The sequence below is a fragment of the Typopeltis vanoorti genome, chromosome 4 (assembly GCF_054136105.1).
Source record: "Typopeltis vanoorti isolate ZY-2024b chromosome 4, IOZ_Tvanoo_1.0, whole genome shotgun sequence".
In the NCBI taxonomy this organism is placed as follows: domain Eukaryota; kingdom Metazoa; phylum Arthropoda; class Arachnida; order Uropygi; family Thelyphonidae; genus Typopeltis; species Typopeltis vanoorti.
Window position 1 is genome coordinate 46,233,036 of NC_143552.1, and position 20,962 is coordinate 46,253,997.

General features: G+C 38.8%; 1 protein-coding gene across 1 annotated transcript in view; it reads left to right on the plus strand.

The window, feature by feature from the left end:
• Positions 1–20,962, plus strand: part of LOC150107279 (actin-binding LIM protein 2-like) — a 508,439-nt gene that overhangs the window by 141,919 nt on the left and 345,558 nt on the right. Inside the window, exon 2 of the mRNA XM_090391129.1 lies at positions 1,308–1,403. Within this exon, the coding sequence (XP_090247255.1) occupies positions 1,308–1,403 (96 nt within the window). The remainder of the gene's footprint in view (positions 1–1,307; positions 1,404–20,962) is intronic.

Genomic DNA, 20,962 nt, shown 5'->3' on the forward strand with positions numbered 1-20,962 from the left:
ACACTAGGTGTCCTCCCGCGATGAGTCTTCGGACACCTTGGAGGTGTCACGAATAATAATAATAAATAATAATTTTCGTTTGAAGTGAGTTAGCTGATTCCATATAAGAATAGCAGGATATTTCTCTTTGGAAATTTGAGTTTGTCATCCTATATATGGGCAAATCAACCAGAATACACATGCAATTTATGAAACATAGTTGGAAGGGGACCAATCGTTCGATGCTGTTGGCACACTCTCCCTCGATGAGTCTTTGGACTCCCTGGAAGTGTCAAATAATAATATTATTATTAGTGGCAGTAGATGGCATTATGTGTAGATGATGAATAGCAGTGTTGTATGTAGATAAAGGATTAAGTAGTGTTAGATAGTGAGTTATCAGAAGGACAGAATAGTGAATTACCATTGTTTCAGAAGGGATTTGATAGATGTTTGAGTAATGGTTAGGGCAGGTCTCATGAGGGAGATATATTAGCTTTGGAACTTGTTAGAGATGGCTGATTAATAATAGTAATATTGGTGAAGTATAGATCCGGTATCTACTTTTAAGGTGGAAAGAATAATAGCAGTAATAATTGGGAAAGTCAAGTTTTTTATTTATTTATTTTTTTTTTTATATGACAAATGTCGTACTTTTCAAATTTCAAACCACTTCAGAAGGTTCCTATTTAGCAGCGTAGTGGTGGTCTTGTACTGATGGGCAAAAATCTTCTACCATATAAAATATTCACAAGCATACATACCACAGCAGATTTTAATCACTAACCTGTAGGTTTGAAAGCTATGGATAGTATTCACTTGGCCAACTAGGTTGTCTGGTTATCAGGCTGAGAAATGATCAATTGCTGCTAATGAAATTGATCATTGAATTTGTGTGTGTGTGTGTGTGTGTGTGTGTGTGTGTCTACACACACAATTGTGTATGCCTTTCAGCATGTATATGTTTTATCATTATATATGTACAGAGTAGTAAGTAGTACATCTCTTGTTAAACTAAAAAAGTTCAAGACAGTTAATGCACCCTAAAAAACATCACTATACTTAAGTTCTGACATTTTGTACAAATATTAAAACATATTTAATACACTTTGAATATATTTTAATATCAGCTGCAAACAACACGTTATACACTGCAGTCCACTGACAAGCAGCTGACTGTTGCTGGTATAGAACTGTAAGGATAAAGAGCTCTGTACTACAAAAAGCTGTAAACTGCAGTATTATTTATAATGGCTTTTATGCTCATTCATAAATCCACTATCTCATCATAACATCAGTGATTTAGTGTATACTACTTTCCATTACAGGTAAAGTAACATGTGAAGTATGTAAAAAAAAGTGCTCAGGAAATGCTTTACGGGTCCAAGATAGGTACTTCCATGTCGAATGTTTTAAATGTGCAGGTAAGCTTATTAATTTTAAATTTTAAATTTATTGTTTTTATGAGTAATAAGTCTCATTGAAATTAAAAAAAAAAAAATTCTGATTTGATATATTTTCTAATGGAATTACTGAAAAACTTAGTAGGGTTCCATCTTTCCAATATCTAGTTAACTGTTTAATTGAGAATTTTGTTTTCATCCAGTGAAAGACTAGTAGATAGGTACAGAATTTTCATGTGCAGTGATATGGGATACATAATTTGGAGCCCTCTTCCACACTCCTTTTATTTTTTTAAGTTTCTGCTTGTTGCATGTCCAATATGTCAATGAAGTCTGTCCATGAATTTTTTTGTCTGCCATCTGGTCTTTTATGTATTTGATTTCCAGTCTCTTGCTAGTTTAACTATTGTTTTTTGGGTCTATCCTATTAACATGTTGATTCCATTCTAATTAATCTTTTTTATCCATGCATTTATGAGTTGTAATTGACATTCTTCATAAATCATTTCATTTTTTATGCTATCAAATTTTGTTTTATTATAGTATGCCCATGCTTTAGAGATCTTCGCTTGGAGACTTGCCAAGAATAGTCGATTCATGCTGAAGGGGAGAAAGAAGGACGTACGAATTGGTCGCCAACACACGAAATCACGTGCTTTATAGATACAATTTCCTAATTGTTATACAAGCAAAATAGTTATCACTTTAAAAACTACAATGATCATAAAAGAGAAGTTAATTTTCCAACGTGTAATAATAAATAACTCATCCCACAATACGAATTGATTACCCTATTATCGGAATGGATTCTCCTTCTGTTGACATGCGCACAAGTGTCGAAGGGTCTCAAATCTGTGGGCGTACTATACCTATTATTGGATGATGCCTTCATGGAGTCTGAAGACTCATCAGGAGACCCAAACTATCCACAAAATCTCATTTCTCCTTGAATCCATTAATCACAAATGATTTTAGCAATCCATTTCATTCATTCACATTTCTCCAAGTGAAAAATCTAGTCCTCGCACTCCTACTAAGCACCTTTACTCAACTTCGAGGGATTATTATCATCTGACCTCCATGGAGTCAAAGGACTCATTGCAGGCAGTCTATTCTCTCTTAAGCCAAATAATTGACTCTGCTCCCTTGATTCCATTCATAGTTTCCACGCTCACCACATTTTCAGGCAAGGCATTTCCCTCACCATCACTCACAATGCAAAGAACATGTTTTTCACTTCCCTGCTTACACCCTCCTTATACAGTTTCCATGGAGGGCCTCTACTTCTTCCCTTGCCTCCCTCTACTGTATGAAATATCTTTTCCACATTAATCTAGTAGCAATCCCTCACCAACTGATATGTCTCAATCATTTCCTCTCTTCTTTTTCTGTTCACAAGGCTATAAGTTGCATTCCCTCAATCTCTCCTCTTATCTGGCATTCCATCGACCTGCCACTAACATAGTAAACCTTCTCTGGACATTGTCCAATATGAGGTGACCAAATCTGTGCACAGTAGTCCCTCTTACAAGTTTAGCAAAGTGAACTCTAAACTTCAAGTCTCTGTCCACCATCACTCCCAGATCTGTCTTCTCCACCTCCTTCAAAATTTCTCCATTAATTATGTACTCTACATCCAAACCTTGCCTACCAAATTTCATGACCTTGGACTTTGCAACATTACGCTGGTCCCAATGTCATTAATGTGCAAGTTAAAGCAAGTTAAACAAATGGTCCCAAAACAGATCCCTGTAACATTTGAGTAGCCAATCAGCTATTCGGATTACTGGTCTGATATCTAATTCCATCTGTTTCAGTTTGGCTACTAGCTTGTCATGTGGTAATCTGTTAAAGGCCTTTGAAAAATCCAAGCTGAACCTATATCCATCTCCTTTAACTGGTGAGTTTGTCACCTTGTAATAATCGTAAGCAGATTACTGAAATGTGACCCCCCCCCCCGACAAACCCTTCATAAAGAATACTGCTGTCTTCAACCCACTTCTGAATCCTAGTACTCACTAACTTCTCTGATATCATAACAACAACCTATAATATGTATCAACAGATCAGCCTATAATATATATCCTTAGTATTATCCTCATCCCTTTGTGAAGTGGAACAATATTTCCTAACTTCCAATCCTTTGAGACTCACTCTGTTGCAAGACTCGTTAAATAGTTTCACCATTAATCCATAGGGCATTCTCTCAAGACACGTGGCAATATACTGTCAAATCCTACTGCTTTATTAACATTGTTTTTTTAATTCCTCTTATGCTTCTTGTTCATTCACCATCAGTTCCCTGTCTACCATACTCTCTACACTACAGCTTTGGCTGATGTTGCCTTCACAAGGATGTAATGAACTGATAAACTGATCAAAGAATAATTCATTTATATCCTAAGCATTGGTTACAAATCTGCAAGTGTCATTGCCCTCCCGTAGTCAGTTTTCCTTCCACTCGCCACATATTAAAGAAATCATTTGGATTTTACATAGCTTGATTGACTAATTTCCTCTCATACTCCACTTTTGCTGCCTTTACCAACTGAGTTGCCTTCCTGACCTGCTCTTCGTGCTCTTCATGCAACTGATCATCATCGACATTATTGTTATTATTATGTGATACCTTCAAGGAGTCCAAAGACTTATCGATGGAGGGCACCTGCTCTACAACTCTCCATCTCCTCCCGCTCAAGTCTACCAACTACAGCGAACTGCAACATCTACACCAATGCCATCTACTACCCACCACTAGTATTTTCACAGACAATCACAAACATCCATGCCCATGGCAGGATTCGAACCTGCAGTCTTTTAGGTGGAAAGCGGATATGCTAACCACTTGGCCGACTAGGTCGGCATTTGTGTTGGTACTATAGTGCCTTCTTCTTCCAAATTTCATGCCTAATCTCTTCATTCATCCATTTTATTCCTAACTTGTTTAGCCTTTTTACCTTTGGAATAAACTCACACATTGCTCTTGTTAAATAGTTCTTGATCAATGCCCACACAGCATCTATATCCTTCCCAATAAATTCCTCTTTCTATACTATAACTCCCAGTTGTTAAGCACCAGCCTTGTAGTTCTTCGTATATCCCTTTATAGAAGTTCTCATGTGACCGGCTGCAGCATGTGATCACTTTATTAACCCTGGTATGCCCTCAGTTACATACCTGCATAAGATTGCTCCCTTAAGAACTCAAAAAATTCATTATCCTTATTCCCATGATGCTATTTCTTCATTTCAATCAATATTGCTATAGTTGAAATTACCCATAATGATCACGCTTTGCTTGCTCACTAAGCCAAGTTACCTATTATTATTATTAGTAGTAGTAGTAGTAGTAGTCGTAGTAGTACAGGCAACTCCAAGGAGTCCTTAGACTCATCAAGGGAGGCCCTAACATCATATCAAGAACAACTATTCAACATTCACACAGTATCTATCATACTTTGCCTTAAACTCATTTACAGTCATTTACAGTGGAATAAGACTCTGGCAGCTTATTCCACTCATTCACCACTCTCTAAGTAAAAAACTTAGCTCTAACACCCTTGATAACCACACTCTTGCCCAGCTTCCATGGATGGCCCCTAGTCCTCCCACCACCAGTCCTATTCTCAAAAATATTGTCTGAATTAATCTTATAGAAAACCTTCAGTAATTTGAATGTCTCAATCATATCACCCCTTTTCCGCCTATCAACCAATTTCTGCAACCCACAAATCTTCAACCTGTTCTCATAAGATTCATTCCATAGACCTGCTATCATCTTGGTCACTAGTCTCTGGATCCTCTCCACCTCCTCTCCATCAAGAAGAAACACTAGCATCCAAATTTGGGCACAGTAGTCTAGGTGGGGTCTTATCAAGGCTCGATACAGAGGAACAATAACCTGTTTGTCTCTGCTCGTCAAAGTATTTTTCAGCAACCAAGTGATTTGATGAGCTGATTTAGCCACTTTTGTGATGTGCCTCCTAAACTTCAACTCCCTATCCACCAACACTCCCAAATCCCTGACCTTGTCAATCTCCTGGAGTACAGTTCCACCAATGTGGTATACTGCTGCTAATCTTTTTACCCCAAAATGCATAACCTTACATTTTGTCACATTAAATTGACATCCATTCTCCTTAGCCCAGCCCTCCAAACTATCCAAATCATCCTGAAAAATTTCGACATTCTGTGCATTCACTATTGCTCTACCCAACTTTGCATCATCAGCAAACAAATGAACAGCTCCTATCAGATTCTTTCCTATATCGTTAATGAACAAATTAAACAGTAGTGGTCCAAGAACAGACTCCTGTTGCCCACCACTAGTCACAGGCTGTCTTTTGGACTCTACTCCTGAATAAACCTCTCTCTGATATCTCTCCATCAACCACCCTCCTATCCATCTCACCAACCCTATATCCATCCCCATATGCTGCAGTTTACTGATTAGAATTCCATATTCCTTATCAAGGTCCAGTAGGATCACTGTAAACCCATTACCCTTATCCAGTTCAGCTGTCACTGTGTTATAAAACGTTAGCAAGTTACTGAGGCACGATCTGCCCTTTACAAAACCATGCTGTCTCCCACAGTATCCCATTTTCTTCTATCCATTCCTGTATTCTCCTCTTGACAATTTTCTCCAAGACCTTGACAACGATTCCTGATATGCTGATCGGTCGGTAATTTACAACAGCAATCTTTATGCAGTGGAGCTATTTTCCCCTCTTTCCACCCCCCCCCCCCCCCCTTGAGACTAACCCAGACTCGAGACTCAAATTAAACCAAATGGTCAAGGACACTGACAATTCTTTAGCCGCTTCACGTACGACACAAGCTGGTATATCATCCAATCCCACAGATGTATTGACATTGAGGTTTAGTAATAGACTGTTCACCTCCACTTCATTCACCACCATTCCTGTATAAGCTGTTGGTTCTTTCATTCCTGCAATGTCACCACCTGGATGATATACTCTTGCAAAGTGCTCACTCAGTAATTCCACTATATCAACTGATTCGGTTACCTCCCTACCATCAGCATTCTTTAAAATCATTCTGTCGTATACATTTTTTCTTTTACTTGCAACATATCGAAAAAATGGTTTGGGATTCTCTCTAGCCTGTATGGCTAATTTTATTTCATAATCTGCTTTTGCTTTTCTTACCACTCTCGTTACCTTTCTAGCCTGCACTTTATACCGTTCATGTGCCTGCAGGTTACCTTTCTCCTTAAATTCCCTCCACAGTCGTTTCTTTTTTTTGCAGCTCAAGCTTAATGGTGTTATTCATCCATTTAACCCCTACTTGATTTACTATTCGGACTTTAGGTATACAGTCAGCCATTGCCTCCAGCAAACACTGCACTATCAACATCCAGCCTTGCAATTTTACATGCCATGGCACTGAACTAAGCAAACTTCTAAGCTTGTCATAATTACCAGCGCAGTAATTCCACATGTATCCTGTCTTAATTGAAAATTCCACACATTTAGCCACTTCCCAAGTCAAGACCCTGTGATCACTCTCACCAGTTGGTGGCAACGTGGTCATATTCGTTACAGCCAAATTGTCAGATGCAATTACTAGGTCAAGCACTCTCTGATTCCTAGCATTTTCCATTACATGCTGTCGCAGATAGTTATCCCTTAATAACTGCATAAAATCCAATTCCTTCCTCCCATGTGTCTTCTCCTCCTTCCATTCAATGTTACCATAGTTAAAATCCCCCATAATGATTACCCTCCTTCCACTCATTGCTTCTATTTGCTTATGCATACCATCTCCACCATCTATTCCATCACCTAGTCTATAGCAGCACCCAATTGTATATTTTGTTCTGCTTGCCTCAATCTCACACCAAATAGCCTCAAATGTGCTCTTTTCTCAATCCTGCAGTTCAACTTCTATTCTCCTTGGCTGCAGTTCATCAGCCATCATCAATAACACTCCTCCTCCCATTTTATTCTCCCTGTCCCTCCTGAACAACACAATACCCCTCACATTCAATCCCACGAGCTATATCATCTTCTGTCAGCCATGTTTCACTAATGCCAATAACCTGTGGCCTAGAAAAGCCAACCAAGGCCAAAAATTCTTCCTTCTTGTTCCTAATACTCCTGGCATTAGTATACATGAAATGCAGAAGCCCGTTAGTCCCACCCCTATTTTGATGCCTTATACTAACTATACTAACTATCCCATTCTGGTTTGTTGTCCTTCGTACTTGCTTGGGCATATTATATACACTCAACTGCCTCCCTAAAGTTTGCATATCTACTCCCCCCCCCCTTAATAACTCTAGTTGCCCTGATTCTGCACTTCCACTTCATTCAACAACATTTTTTCAAGTCTTAGCACACCAAATCCATTAAAATGCAAACCATCCACCTTTCGCCCATCAAACTCACTCCACACGTCCACAAACTCCACACCACTCCTCCTGCATAAACCTGTGCATAGATTCATTTGCAATATGGCCCTCCTTTTCATCTCTTCTCTGTCATATTCAGTGGCGGATTACCCATTAAGGCAATGAGGCACGTGCCTAGTGCTCTCAAGCCATGACATTTCCTATAGTGTTTTAAAATAGATTAATGTTTTCAGTAAACATCATGAAAATCTTGATTATTTTAAGCTAAAATTTTTTCAAAACAATTATTACGTTTTAATACGTATTTCGAACAGCGCATACTATCTACGCTTTAAATAATGCCGCAATACCAATGTCGGCGCTAGTTGACAAGCTTTGTATTTTGTATTTTGAACAGCGCACGCTATCTACGCTTTAAATTAAACCGCATTACCAATGTCAGTGCACGGCGCTGTTGACAGCTTCGAGGTAATGAAAACTGATTGCTTTGCCAAGATAGGAAGTTTCACCTGGTTGCTCCTGAACTTTATTTGTTATTGAATCGTGTAAGAGTGAGATGTTTGTTTCAAAAATAACTTTTTAGTGTGACTTTTCGTGTTTTCATTATTTGAGTGTAGTGCAAGTAAAAAAAAAACTTTGTAAAATTGTAAAAAAAACTAATAAAAAAATAAAATAAAAATAAAATAAAAAGTTTTATTATTTATCATCTTTTAACTCTTTAACAGGCAAAAAAATCCAGAAGTTCAAAAAATTCCAAAGTACAAAATTTCATTTATTTGCCACCTAACTTTTATTATTTTCTTCTTCTTCTTTTTTTTTTTTTATTATTTTTTGGGAGGCTCCCAAATATAATTTGCCTAGGAGCCCAACTATCCTTAATCCGCCACTGGTCATATTGTGGTAACAGACTCACTATCCTAACTCCCTCACTCTTTTCTTTTGCTACCTCTAGTAATTATACTAGATAATTAACTATACTATTCATTTGAATGATTCATTCACCGTCTGGTGTGAGATAGAGGCCAACAAAATATATTGTTGGTTGCTGCTATAGATCTTGGGGTCCAGAAGAAAATGTAGATGTCATTTGTCAGCAGATAAGTACAATCAGTGCAAGCCAACAATTATGATGAGGAAACTTCAACTATAGGTGATATAAATTGGAAGGAAGAAATGACATATAGTAAACATAAACTGGAAATGGAATTTATACAGTTACTAAGGGATAATTACCTGAAACAGAAAGTGATGGAAGGGACCAGCAGTTTGAGACTGCTGAATCTGGTAATAGCATCAGAAGATTTATCTATAATTGCAGAAGCAACTCGACCACCGATCAAGGAAAGTGACCATGCAGTCTTGTCCTGTGAGGTTGCTCAATATGTGGAAATTTCAGTCAAGAAAGAGTTTATGCAGAACTACAAAACTGGTGATTATGACAAACTTAGAAGGCAACTTGGAGTAGTGCCATGACATAAGAAACTACGTGGAATGAATGTTGTTAATGTATAGGAGTTGTCAAGGATTGTTTGAGTAAGGCAGTATCAGAGTGCATACTGATAGTTTATCCTCGAGGGTCAGGAGGATAAACTGAGTAAGGATTGAGTCGATGACTAGCAATATAAAGCAGGAGCTGCAAAAAAAAAAAAAAAAAAAAAAAAGAAAGCATTGTGAAAGAAATATAAACAACAAGGTGATCAGCATTCTCATGAGGAGTATAAACATAAGCAAGAAGGGTAACTAGTATGGTAAGGAAGGCTAAATCAGATTTTGAAAGAAAATTAGCTAAGTGAGCCAAAGTAAATTTAAAAGAGATTTTTTTGCTACGTAGCAAGTAAGAGAAAGAATGATTATGGGAAGATAACTGTACTCAGTGCTGATGGTAGGAAATTGAAAGAAGCAGAAGAAATAGTTCAGTTACTAAGTGATCACTTTGCAAAGTATATCATCCAGGTGGTGACTTTGTAGTTACCAAGGTGGCAGAGACCGATGTGAGCATTGAGGTAGATGAACAGGAGGTACTCAGTATATTAAAAAATATCAATATGAATACAGTAGTGGGCCTGGATGGTATGTCTGCTTGTGTGCTACGAGAATGTGCAAGTGAACTGGTAGTGCCTCTGATGAAGTTATTTAATCTGAGTCTCAGCTCTGGAAAGGTTCCAAGGGAGTGGAAAGAGGGTAAGATAGTTCCATTACATAAAATTAGTATCTCTGGAGTGGTGGTTAAAAGTAAAATTCAGGAATGGGTGGATAGGAATATAATACTCTATAGGTGGCAGCATGGCTTTATAAAAGGGAGGTCTTGCCTTGGTAATTTATTCGCATTTTATAATAAGGTGACAGTGGAATTGGATAAAGGAAATGGCTACACCATGATGACATTGCTGGACTTGGCAAAGACATTTGACAGAATTACATAAGTTGGAGCAAATGGGAATGGGTATGAGGCCGATGGCATGGATAGGTGGGGGGGGGATGTAGAGATGGCTCATAGACAGACATCAGAGAGTGGTGTATGGTGGAGTGGAATCAAGGCAAATGAGGGTGACTAGTGGAGTGCCCCAGAGTTCTGTACTAGACTACTATTTAATTTGTACATTAATGATATAGCAGAAGATTTGAAGGGAGACATTCAATTGTTTTCTGATGATGCAAAACTAGGAAGGACAATAGTTGATAAAGGTGATGTAGATATCGTTGCATTGATTGAGTTTATTCACTCACAAGGGCAATGGTTGTCAGTTCAATGTTGTAAAATGTAAGGTAATGCACTTCGGGATGAAAAGATTATACACTTCATATCATATTGATAATACTAGTTTATAGGAAATTGATGAGACTAGTCATCTGGAAATGATGGTAGATAGAGATTTGAAATTCAGAGGACATATTGCAAGAGTTGGCAAAATAGCTCAGTGGATTACTTGGATGGTGATGAACAGATTGACAAGTAAAGATTGCTTTTTTCAAATAAATGATTCAAAATTTCGCGGCACCCTTGTGGCATACTTGCGGCACCCAGTTTGAGAACCACTGCTTTAGATGATCGAGACATAAAAACTCACTGTGATGATCTAGCCAACTTCTATAGCGAAGACCTTACTTTTACAGAAGTATTCATGGAATGTCTCCACTTTAGGTCCCACATGATGATTGATATAGAATCGGTGAAGAAAGCAAATGTAGGTGATAACATGAGATTTTGCAAAATATTAACTTTAATGACCTAATACATGATTTTGCCACATCAAAATGTAGAAAAGTCACTTTATAATGTTAGTTTTGCTATGGGGTGGGTGGGAAGGAGTGAATTGTTGTGTTATTTTTGTTTTGAATATTGCCTTCACATCCACCAATGGAATTACTTGGGACTTCAAAATCGATGAGTATCTTATTATTATTATTATTATTATTACTGTTACTGAACATTAGGAAATGTGATAGGGCCTCACATTTCTCTTCTCGCAGGGGGCCCAAGAAGGTGTTGATTCTACCCTGATTGTAATATTCAATCCCCATTTATTGGCAATCTGTCTTTTTTCAAAGAGCTGTTTAATTAAATTTCTAATGTTTTTAGTCATTGCTTTGCCTCCATATTTTAGCATTTCATTATAAACCCCATCATTTCCCAATGATTAACTATTTCTCAGTTTGAGATGACTGATTCGATTAAATTTTATTTCAATTTCATCAGTATTTCTTGGGCTGTGGTATTTCAGACAGATTTATTCTTCTTTCCCTTTATATAATTTGGTAAAGTAGTTTTACCAAATTTTACCTGTTGTTCTCTTTCTATGATTGGTCTATTTATGTATTCACAAATTTATTTTCCTTGATTTCTGATCATTCTTCATAGTTGTTTCTGTGCTCCATAAAAGTCACATTCTGGTTGTTTAGAATTACTTCCCCAATATTTTTGCTTTATGAGTCTTATTTTATTATTTATTTCATTTCTTATTCTTTTGTATATATTTGTCTATTTTGTATATTCTCCATATTTTGCTATATTAGTTTTATCTTGTAAATGTTTATTAAATGCAGTTTTTTTTTCTTTTTTTTTCGATAGTGCTTTTATTTCTTCATTATACCAGGGATTATACTTGGTATCTTTAACATAACTATACCCAAGTTAAAAATACTTTCTACATCTATATCTCCTCCTGAGATTTTTATTTAATAAGGTTATAACACCTTATGGTAACTCGTTTTGGTAAAATACTTACAAGCTCTGCATTACTAAATCTTGGTATTTCTAGCCTGGCTCCCCACTGATGAGACCTCAATAAAGGTTGAAACCAGTCTGGGTAGTGGCCCCTTGCCTTTAATACAAAACATCATACATCCCCTTCTTGGAGATGTGTTTTGGCATTAAGGGCAAATATTAAGATTAGTGATCAGAGCTTGCTCCACTTCTACCACGAGTTGCCTTGGTCTTGCACTACCTGTGGGATCAGCTAGTCTTGCATAAATTGCAGGCGCAAACTTGACATTTTGTCTGTTTGCTTACTTGGAAAAAATGGAGTAAAACCAGGTTTAAAATTGCTTGGTATCCTTAACATAACTATACCCAAGTTAAAAATACTTTCTACATCTATATATCTCCTCCCGAGATTTTTATTTAATAAGGTTATAACACCTTATGGTAACTCGTTTTGGTAAAATACTTACAAGCTCTGAATTACTAAATCTTGGTATTTCTAGCCTGGCTCCCCACTGATGAGACCTCAATAAAGGTTGAAACCGGTCTGGGTAGTGGCCCCTTGCCTTTAATACAAAACATCATACATCCCCTTCTTGGAGATGTGTTTTGGCATTAAGGGCAAATATTAAGATTAGTGATCAGAGCTTGCTCCACTTCTACCACGAGTTGCCTTGGTCTTGCACTACCTGTGGGATCAGCTAGTCTTGCATAAATTGCAGGTGCAAACTTGACATTTTGTCTGTTTGCTTACTTGGAAAAAATGGAGTAAAACCAGATTTAAAATTGCTTGGTATCTTTAACATAACTATACCCAAGTTAAAAATACTTTCTATTTCCACCACCTCATCTATCATTTCATCAAGGGCCCAGAATTTTTAGTCTTCTTCATTAACATGGGTTATGCAACTTTTCCATGCACACTCAGTAATTTTTTGAAATCCTTCCATGGCAAGTCTTTTAACATCTGAAATTTGAAAGTTGTATTTTTAGCTGCAACATGTCCCTTAATTTGTGCTCAGATGAGTTCTATGGGGTTCAGTTCACAATGGTATGGTGGAATACGAATAACTGCATGGCCTTTCTGTTCGCCAATACTGTCAATGCAATATTTTTGAAACTGACTCTTGACATTCACCACCAAGTTCAGTAGTTCTGTTTTCTCCATATCAGAAGTAAAACCAATTCCTTTTTCCTTCAGCTACTTCTGAATGTCCGTTTTGCGTATAGCCTGAGATGGCACATTTTCCAGTCTGACAGAATGGTAAGGCGCATTGTCCATTACAATAACGCTGTTAGGCTCAATGTTTGGCATTGAGCCTAACATGTTCATGAACCAAGGTTCATAGTGCGTTCCATCCATTTCCTTATGATAATCTGCTCTCATAAAATTTTAAGGGCCCCTAATACAAATCCATCTTCGCTGCCAGTATGCGTTATGATTATACAAGACTCTTTTCCAATCGGTGCTTTCAGGCCTGGCGTTAAGCCCAACAAAAATGCTTGACGAGCACTTTTTACTGTCATGTCCTGGAGAACTTTTAGTGCACGTGTGACCGACATTCACCCAGATTTTGTCTGAATAATAATTTTTTTTGTCCCTCGCAATGATATTTCCTGATAGAATGCAAATACTGGTGATGCCATAAAATTATATCTTCCCTTTCAAGTAATGCTGATGATTGCTTTCTTGTGGCGTAAACAAAACCAAGGTCCTTTAACAACCGGTAAGTTGTTGTTAATGAAATGTGAGGGGGATCTTCGTCATTGTTTACAGCAGCCATTACTTTATATATCATAGGAATTTCATTCTTTTGGAAGAAATCATCCACTTTCTGATGAATTGCTGACAACATAAAGTCATCATATTTCACTGAGCACATGTAGTCCTACAGCGCTAGGCCTCTTCTTCCCTGGCATATGCAGTTGTCCCATTTTGGTCAGTTCCTTCTTCATGCGGTATGCCATCTTACTTACACTTGTCAGTTCTACTGTTTGCTTCACGATATTGCCCACTGTTTCATCAGGATTTCTCATCCATAAACCAGCATAAACATTTAGTATGCTGTGCTTACTAAATGTTACTCAGAGCTTCTCAGAGGTTTGCCTTTAGGATGCATTACTAATTTAGGACTACCACGAGTGGGAATACAAGAGCCAACATCACCAGTCATCTCCGCCATGTTTAGGGTTGTTAGAGACCACATGATAGATAATTGCATTTTCCAAAAATAAGTTCCCTGTAACAATTTAATGGTATGAAACATAATTCTAGCATTGGCAAGTAAGGAAGTAGTAAAATAATTATTTATAAAGTACCACATCATGTGATAACATAAAAAATTTAAGGAACTATTTTATGCAACATAAACCTATAGTACGAATGGTAAAAAAAAAAAAAAAAAAAAAAAAAAGCTGGAAATGTAGCTTATTCTGCTAATTCCAAGATAACCTGAAAAAGAGTAGAGTAGTATTACCCATATTAATAATACACCATAATAATACTCCAGAATTGTTATTCTTCCACACTAAAATTTATTGTTAAAATTATTATTAAAATATTCATTCTTTCTTTGCTTCTTTCTTCTCTTCTTGCTCTTCACCCCAATGCTATTAGAGTATTCGAGGGCTAGGGGGTGAATCTTTCCTATTTTGCTATGTCGTTTCATCTTATGCAGCCACCAAAAGGGGGCAAGCTATCCCCAATAGGTGCTGGTTCCGAGCCCAGATGAATGGTGAGGGTTGATGTTAGGAAGGGCATCTGGTCGTAAACTTCACTGCCAGCTCTAGCTATGATTAAATGAATTGAAAAGAAAGTGATACAAGGGCTAGGGCATACCCATTAGGCGATGCACAGCTACATTGCCCTACAGCTGCGAGAAGTAGACGAGGGCTACTACATCAAGGGCGGATGCGATTAAAGAAGTGAACCCCGTAGGTGGAGAGAATGTTGCAAGTGGGAACATTGATTGTTGGAAGCATGACTGGAAGGGGAAGAGAGGTGGCAGACATTATGAGGAGGAGGAAGTTGGACAGCTTATGTGTGCAGGAGACAAGGGGGGAAAAGGAGAAGGAACTGGGAGATGGGTATAAATTGTTCTACTCTGGAGCAAATAAAGAGGGAAGAAATGGTGTCAGAATTGTGCTGTGTGGCAAAATGAAGGGCGAAGTACTGGAAGTGGGTAGGAGGAACGAAAGGATCATGTGAATGAAACTGGGTCTTGGAGAAGAGCAAGTGGTCGTCTGAAGTGTATATGCCCTGCAAGTTGGCTGTACAGCAGAGGAGAAAGATGAGTTCTGGAATGTGCTAGATGAAGAAATGAGGGAACTGGAAGAAAATAAGATCATGATTGTCAGAGGAGACTTGAACGCACACATAGGAAGACAGAATAGGGACTGTGAAATGGTGCACGATGGCCATGGAGTGGAAATTATGAACCAGGAAGGAGAGAGGATTGTGGACTTCCTGGTCATGTTTGATCTGGCAATTGTGAACTCGTTTTTCTGCAAGAGGGAAGAACATTTGATAAAATTTAGAAGTGTTAACAACAGTTCACAGATTGACTACATTTTGACTAGAAGAAAATATCTTAAGGAAGGGACAAATTGTAAGGTAATCCCAACAGATCAAGTGGCGCAGCAACACTGGCTGCTGTGCACAGACTTTAAAATAAAGTCGAAAATAAGACCCTTTAGAAGCCACGGGATGAAGACAGTTATGTGGTTTCGCTTAAAAGAAGAAAGTGTGAGGAACCGTTTTAGGAAGAGGGCATTAGAGAGGATTTCGGATGGACTAGAAAGTATGCAAGATTGGTGGAGACATAATTCAAAAGCAATTCTGAGCTGTCAAATCGAGATGCTTGGTGAAACATCTGGAAAGATTAGAGAGCAGAAGGAGGGGTGGTGATGGAGTAATAATGTACCAGAGGCAGTGACGGGTAAGAGGAAGGCAAAGCAGAAGTGGGACAAATCAAGAGTGGAAGAGGACACAGAGAGAGAGAAAGCGAGAAGCCAAGAGAGTTGTTGCACAGGTGAAGGCCATGGCATATCAAGATCTTTATGATCAATTAGAAACAAAGGAAGGACAGAGAAAAATTTATCGATTAGCAAAATGTAGAAATAAGGCATTAAAGGACATCTTACATGTGAGGCAGATCAAAGACTCTGGAGGAAGAGTATTAAGGAAGGCTGTGGATACAAGAAACAGATGGAGAATATACTTTGAAGCACTTTTGAATGAGGAAAATGCGAGGAATCGCAGAGAAGATGAGCCGCCTTATGAGGAGATGGTGCAGAACATCAGTAGAGTGCAAGTGAAGGAGGCCACGAAGAGGATGTAGAATGGAAAATCGGTGAAACCTGACAGGATCCTAGTAGAGGCATGGAAGGTACTGGGGGAAGAGGGAATTGACCTACTGTGGGACCTGTTCATAAAAGTTTGCCAACAGGAAACTATACCCAAGGAGAGGAAAAGTACTCTTGTCCCCATCTACAAGGATAAAGGGGATGCACAAGACTGTAAGAATTACAGAGGAATAAAGTTCATGTCCCACACAATGAAAATCCTAGAAAGGGTTCTTGATGGAAGATTGAGGAGGGAGGTGGAGATTGCAATGGAGCAATTTGACTTCATACCTGGTCGATCAATGACAGATGCTATCTTTTGGTTATGGCAGATAATGGAAAAGTTTCGAGAGAAACAACGGGAGCTACATCTGGTGTTTATTGATCTGGATAGAGCATAAGATAGAATGCCAAGGCAAGAAGTCTGGAGGAAGAAGAAGGTACCGGAGAAATATGTCAGGTTGGTGTAGGAGATGTACAGAAATGTGAAGACAAGAGCTCGGACCTGCCTGGACATACAGAAAGTTTTCAAGTGACAGTTGGCTTACAAGGGTCAGCATTAAGTCCATTCCTGTTTAATATTGTGATGGAGGTGGTGACAGAGGAGTTGAGAGAAGACACGCCTTGGACAATGTCATATGCAAATAGCATCTTGCTGTGTGCAGAATCAAGAGAAGAAGTGGCAGCTAAACTGGAAAGATGAAGGAAAGTACTGGAAGAGAGAGGTATGAGACTGAGCAGAAGTAAGACAGAGTATATGTGTTGCAAAGTGGATGGCAGCCAGGAGACAGATCTTGAGCTTGAAGGAAATGTCATCAGGAAGGTTAGGGACTTTAGATACTTATGTTCAGCAGTGGAAGAGGATGGAGAGGTCAAGAAGGAAGTGGGATGCAGGATGGAGGAACTGGAGAGAGATGGCTGGAGTGCTATCCAATAAGAGGGTGCCAATCAGTCTAAAAGGTAAAATCTATAGGAAGTAGTGAGACCAGCTATGACTTATGCTATGGAAACTGTGGCCCTGAGGAAAAATAACATCAGCAGGATGGAGGTAGTGGAGATGCGAATGCTTACGTGGATGTGTGGTGTGACCAGAAAGGATCGTCTGAGAAATGACTGTGTGAGGGAAATGGTGAAAGTTATGAACTACAGGAGGCAAGGTTCTCGTTCCACTATGCCTTCGACCACCTGTACAACAAATGTAAACATTGTGTGGAATTGTCAATGACACAGATTGAAAATAATCTCCCTCCAACTCCACACAATGTTTACATTTGTCATACAGGTGTTCGAAGGCACAGTGGAACGAGAATCTCCATCAGCATCTAGGTCACACTGTGTTTGGATGTCCTAAATGTTGCTGAAGCACTCCCCTTTCAAGGCACACTTCATCATTGGGAAGAGGAAAAAGTCTGTGGGAGCAAATTCTGGTGAATGGGGGGGGGGGGGTCAATGACGCAGATCGACTTCGAAGCCAGAAACTGCTCAACAGCAGCACAAGGTACATGGGCACGTTGTCATGCAAAACCAGTTGTTGTTGTTGTTGTTGTGGAACAGTTCTTTCCTGTTACATCACATAAGGGCATACAGACATTGCATTACTCCTAAATGACACTGACCATTCACCGTGGTTCCCTCAGGAACAAATTTGCAGTGGATAATTCCAGTAGTGTAAATAAAACAGTGACCATTGTTGACAAGTGATTTTTGCAACCTGACTTTCTTCTGCCAGGGAGAAGATGTTTCACACTATTCCATTCGCTGGGGTTTCGTTTCCATATCAAACTGAAAACACTAACTTTCATTACCAGTAACAATTCTTTGTAACACATCACGATCTTGATCAACTGCATGGATGAAATTTTGACAACATGCAACCCAGTGCTCTCTCTGATCATGTGTCATTGTGTGTGGCCAAAACCTTGAACAGATCTTCCTCTTGTGCAAATCTCTTTCTAAATTAATCTGGCTGTTTCCTTACTGACACTAAGCTGCACAGCAAGTAGTTTAGTGGTTATATGCCCATAATGGGCAACAGGAACTGCAGAAACTGGCCGCCCACAGTATGGCTTATCCTACAGGTATACTCCCCCCTCTTTAAATGTTGAAAACCAGCAAAACACCTGTGAAAGGCTCAGATAGTCAGCCATAAACTTTTTTTAGGTCTTGGTATGTAACAGTTTTACCTAATTTACAGCACAATTTTATCACAGCTCTTTGCTTCATGATACAATTTCATATGCTCCACTCACACACTTTTACCTCAACAGTTGTCACATGAAAACTGCTGCATCACCCAAATCAAAAGTTGCACCTGCAACTACAGCACCTCTAGTGGTCAAAACTATAAACAAGTTTGTTACTTTTATTCAAAGGGTTGTCCTGTAAAAAATCAGTCTCATTAATTAACGAGCACACTGTGTAGTGCAAATGTGGTAAATGACATAGTAGGGTGTAGTAAGGCAGAGGAAGATGGTAGGAAAACAAATGAGGAATGGTATAAAGATAACACAAATGATATGAACACAAATGAAGATATTAGAAAAGAATTGGTAAGGTTGAGGAATGAATTAAGGTGTGTGCAGAGTGAGATAGGACATTACATTTAGAGGAGAGATTGGTAGTCGGAAGTGTAGGAAGGAAATTGGCAGATGAGTCAAAGATGAACGTTGCAGTGGAACTGCAGAAAGTATTGCGGTACTGTATGGTACTATAGTTAAAGATGAAAATGGAGCACGTGTCAAAAGTATGTTTTGGGCGACAATAGGAGGAGTGACTGAGACTGTGGAGAGGAGAGGAAATGTAGAGGAGTTGACTGTGCTGGTCGAAACAATTAACCTGTGAGGAAGTGTGAATGAGGTAGCACATAATTTGTGAGTATTGCTAGAGACAGTGAAGTGAAAAAATGTAGAGGGAGAATTGTGAGTGTGTTACCAAGGTATGATAATAGAAGAAAGCTGAAGAGAAGAGCAGTGATCATGAATGGTATCATAGTTATAATTTGCAAGAAGAGAGGACTGGAGTTTGTTAATGTGTGGAATAAATTTGAAGGTAGGGGAGAGAGCTGTTTGCATCAATTGCAGACCATGAAGTTGGATAGATTGTTGATGAGAGGAGGGGAGTGTGTAGTCAGTCAGGGAAATGAAAACCAAACAGTGGGACTGTGAGTGTATGATACCAAAATGGTGAGATAAGGGACAAAGGAAGACAAGTTAGGGATGGCCTCAGTGGACCAACAGAGTCAAATTATTGGAATGATGAGATGAGGAAATTGTGGAAGGAAAGGGGAACTCGGGTAATGCTACTGTGCTTATACACTAATGCAAAGAGTGTTAGAAATAAGGGTGCAGAATTTGTGGTCCTTGATACAGTTAGTCAACCCACAAATAATTTTTGTTAGTGAGACATAGTCAACTTCATGGTCTGCAATTGAGCTGTTTGCATCAATTGCAGACCATGAAGTTGGATAGATTGTTGATGAGAGGAGGGGAGTGTGTAGTCAGTCAGGGAAATGAAAACCAAACAGTGGGACGGTGAGTGTATGATACCAAAATGGTGAGATAAGGGACAAAGGAAGACAAGTTAGGGAAGGCCTCAGTGGACCAACAGAGTCAAATTATTGGAATGATGAGATGAGGAAATTGTGGAAGGAAAGGGGAACTCGGGTAATGCTACTGTGCTTATACACTAATGCAAAGAGTGTTAGAAATAAGGGTGCAGAATTTGTGGTCTTGATATAGTTAGTCAACCCACAAATAATTTTTGTTAGTGAGACATAGTTAACAGAGGATGATGTGCTTACAGGAATAGAATGTGATGACTATAGCATTTTGTGAAAAGACAGAAAAGATGAAAGAGGAAGTGGAGTATTACTGATGATATTTCAGAACAGTTATGACCTCTCAATGTGGAACTTGAAGAAAGCAGTAATGATAGTGGCTTTGAGGCCATTTGGTGTGAGGTTAAGTTAGCACAAATATTAGATATTTAGTTGGATATTGCCACAATCCAGGGAATGCAGAGGGAGATGATTCTGAAATGTTTAGAAAAATAAGACTGATGAGCAACAGGAGGGGGATAATAATGAGTGACTTTAACTATTAAAGTATTGACTGGAAGCAGGAAATGTCTTGTGTGAGTAATGAGATCTAATTTCTTGAGCTACTTAGGGACAGTTATCTTATGCAGCATGTAGTTAAAGCAACACAATGTGATTCAAGTGTTATTTAATATCATCTCATACAGTGATGGTAGAAGATGTCACCGACAATGCCACTAGTTGGGAAGAGTGATCATGTTTAACACGGGGTGTGACTAGCCAGGTACGAGCTTCATGGAACAAGAAATATGTGTGGAATTACAAAGCAGGGGATTATGATAAAGTAAGGAAGCAGAGTGATGTGAAATGGCTTGATCAGTTGAAAGGGATCAGTAGTGCCTAGGGTTTGGTCCAGAACTTAAGGTATTGCAGACCTGGTTGGCCGAGTGGTTAGCATGTCCGCTGTCCAGCCTAAAGGCTGCAGGTTTGAATCCTGCCATGGGCATGGATGTCTGTGATTGTCTGCGAAAATACTAGTGGTGGTGGGCAGTAGATGGCATGGTGCAGATGGTAAATTGAGTGGTGGAGGCAGAGAGCTGTAGAGTAGATGCCCTCCCTCGATGA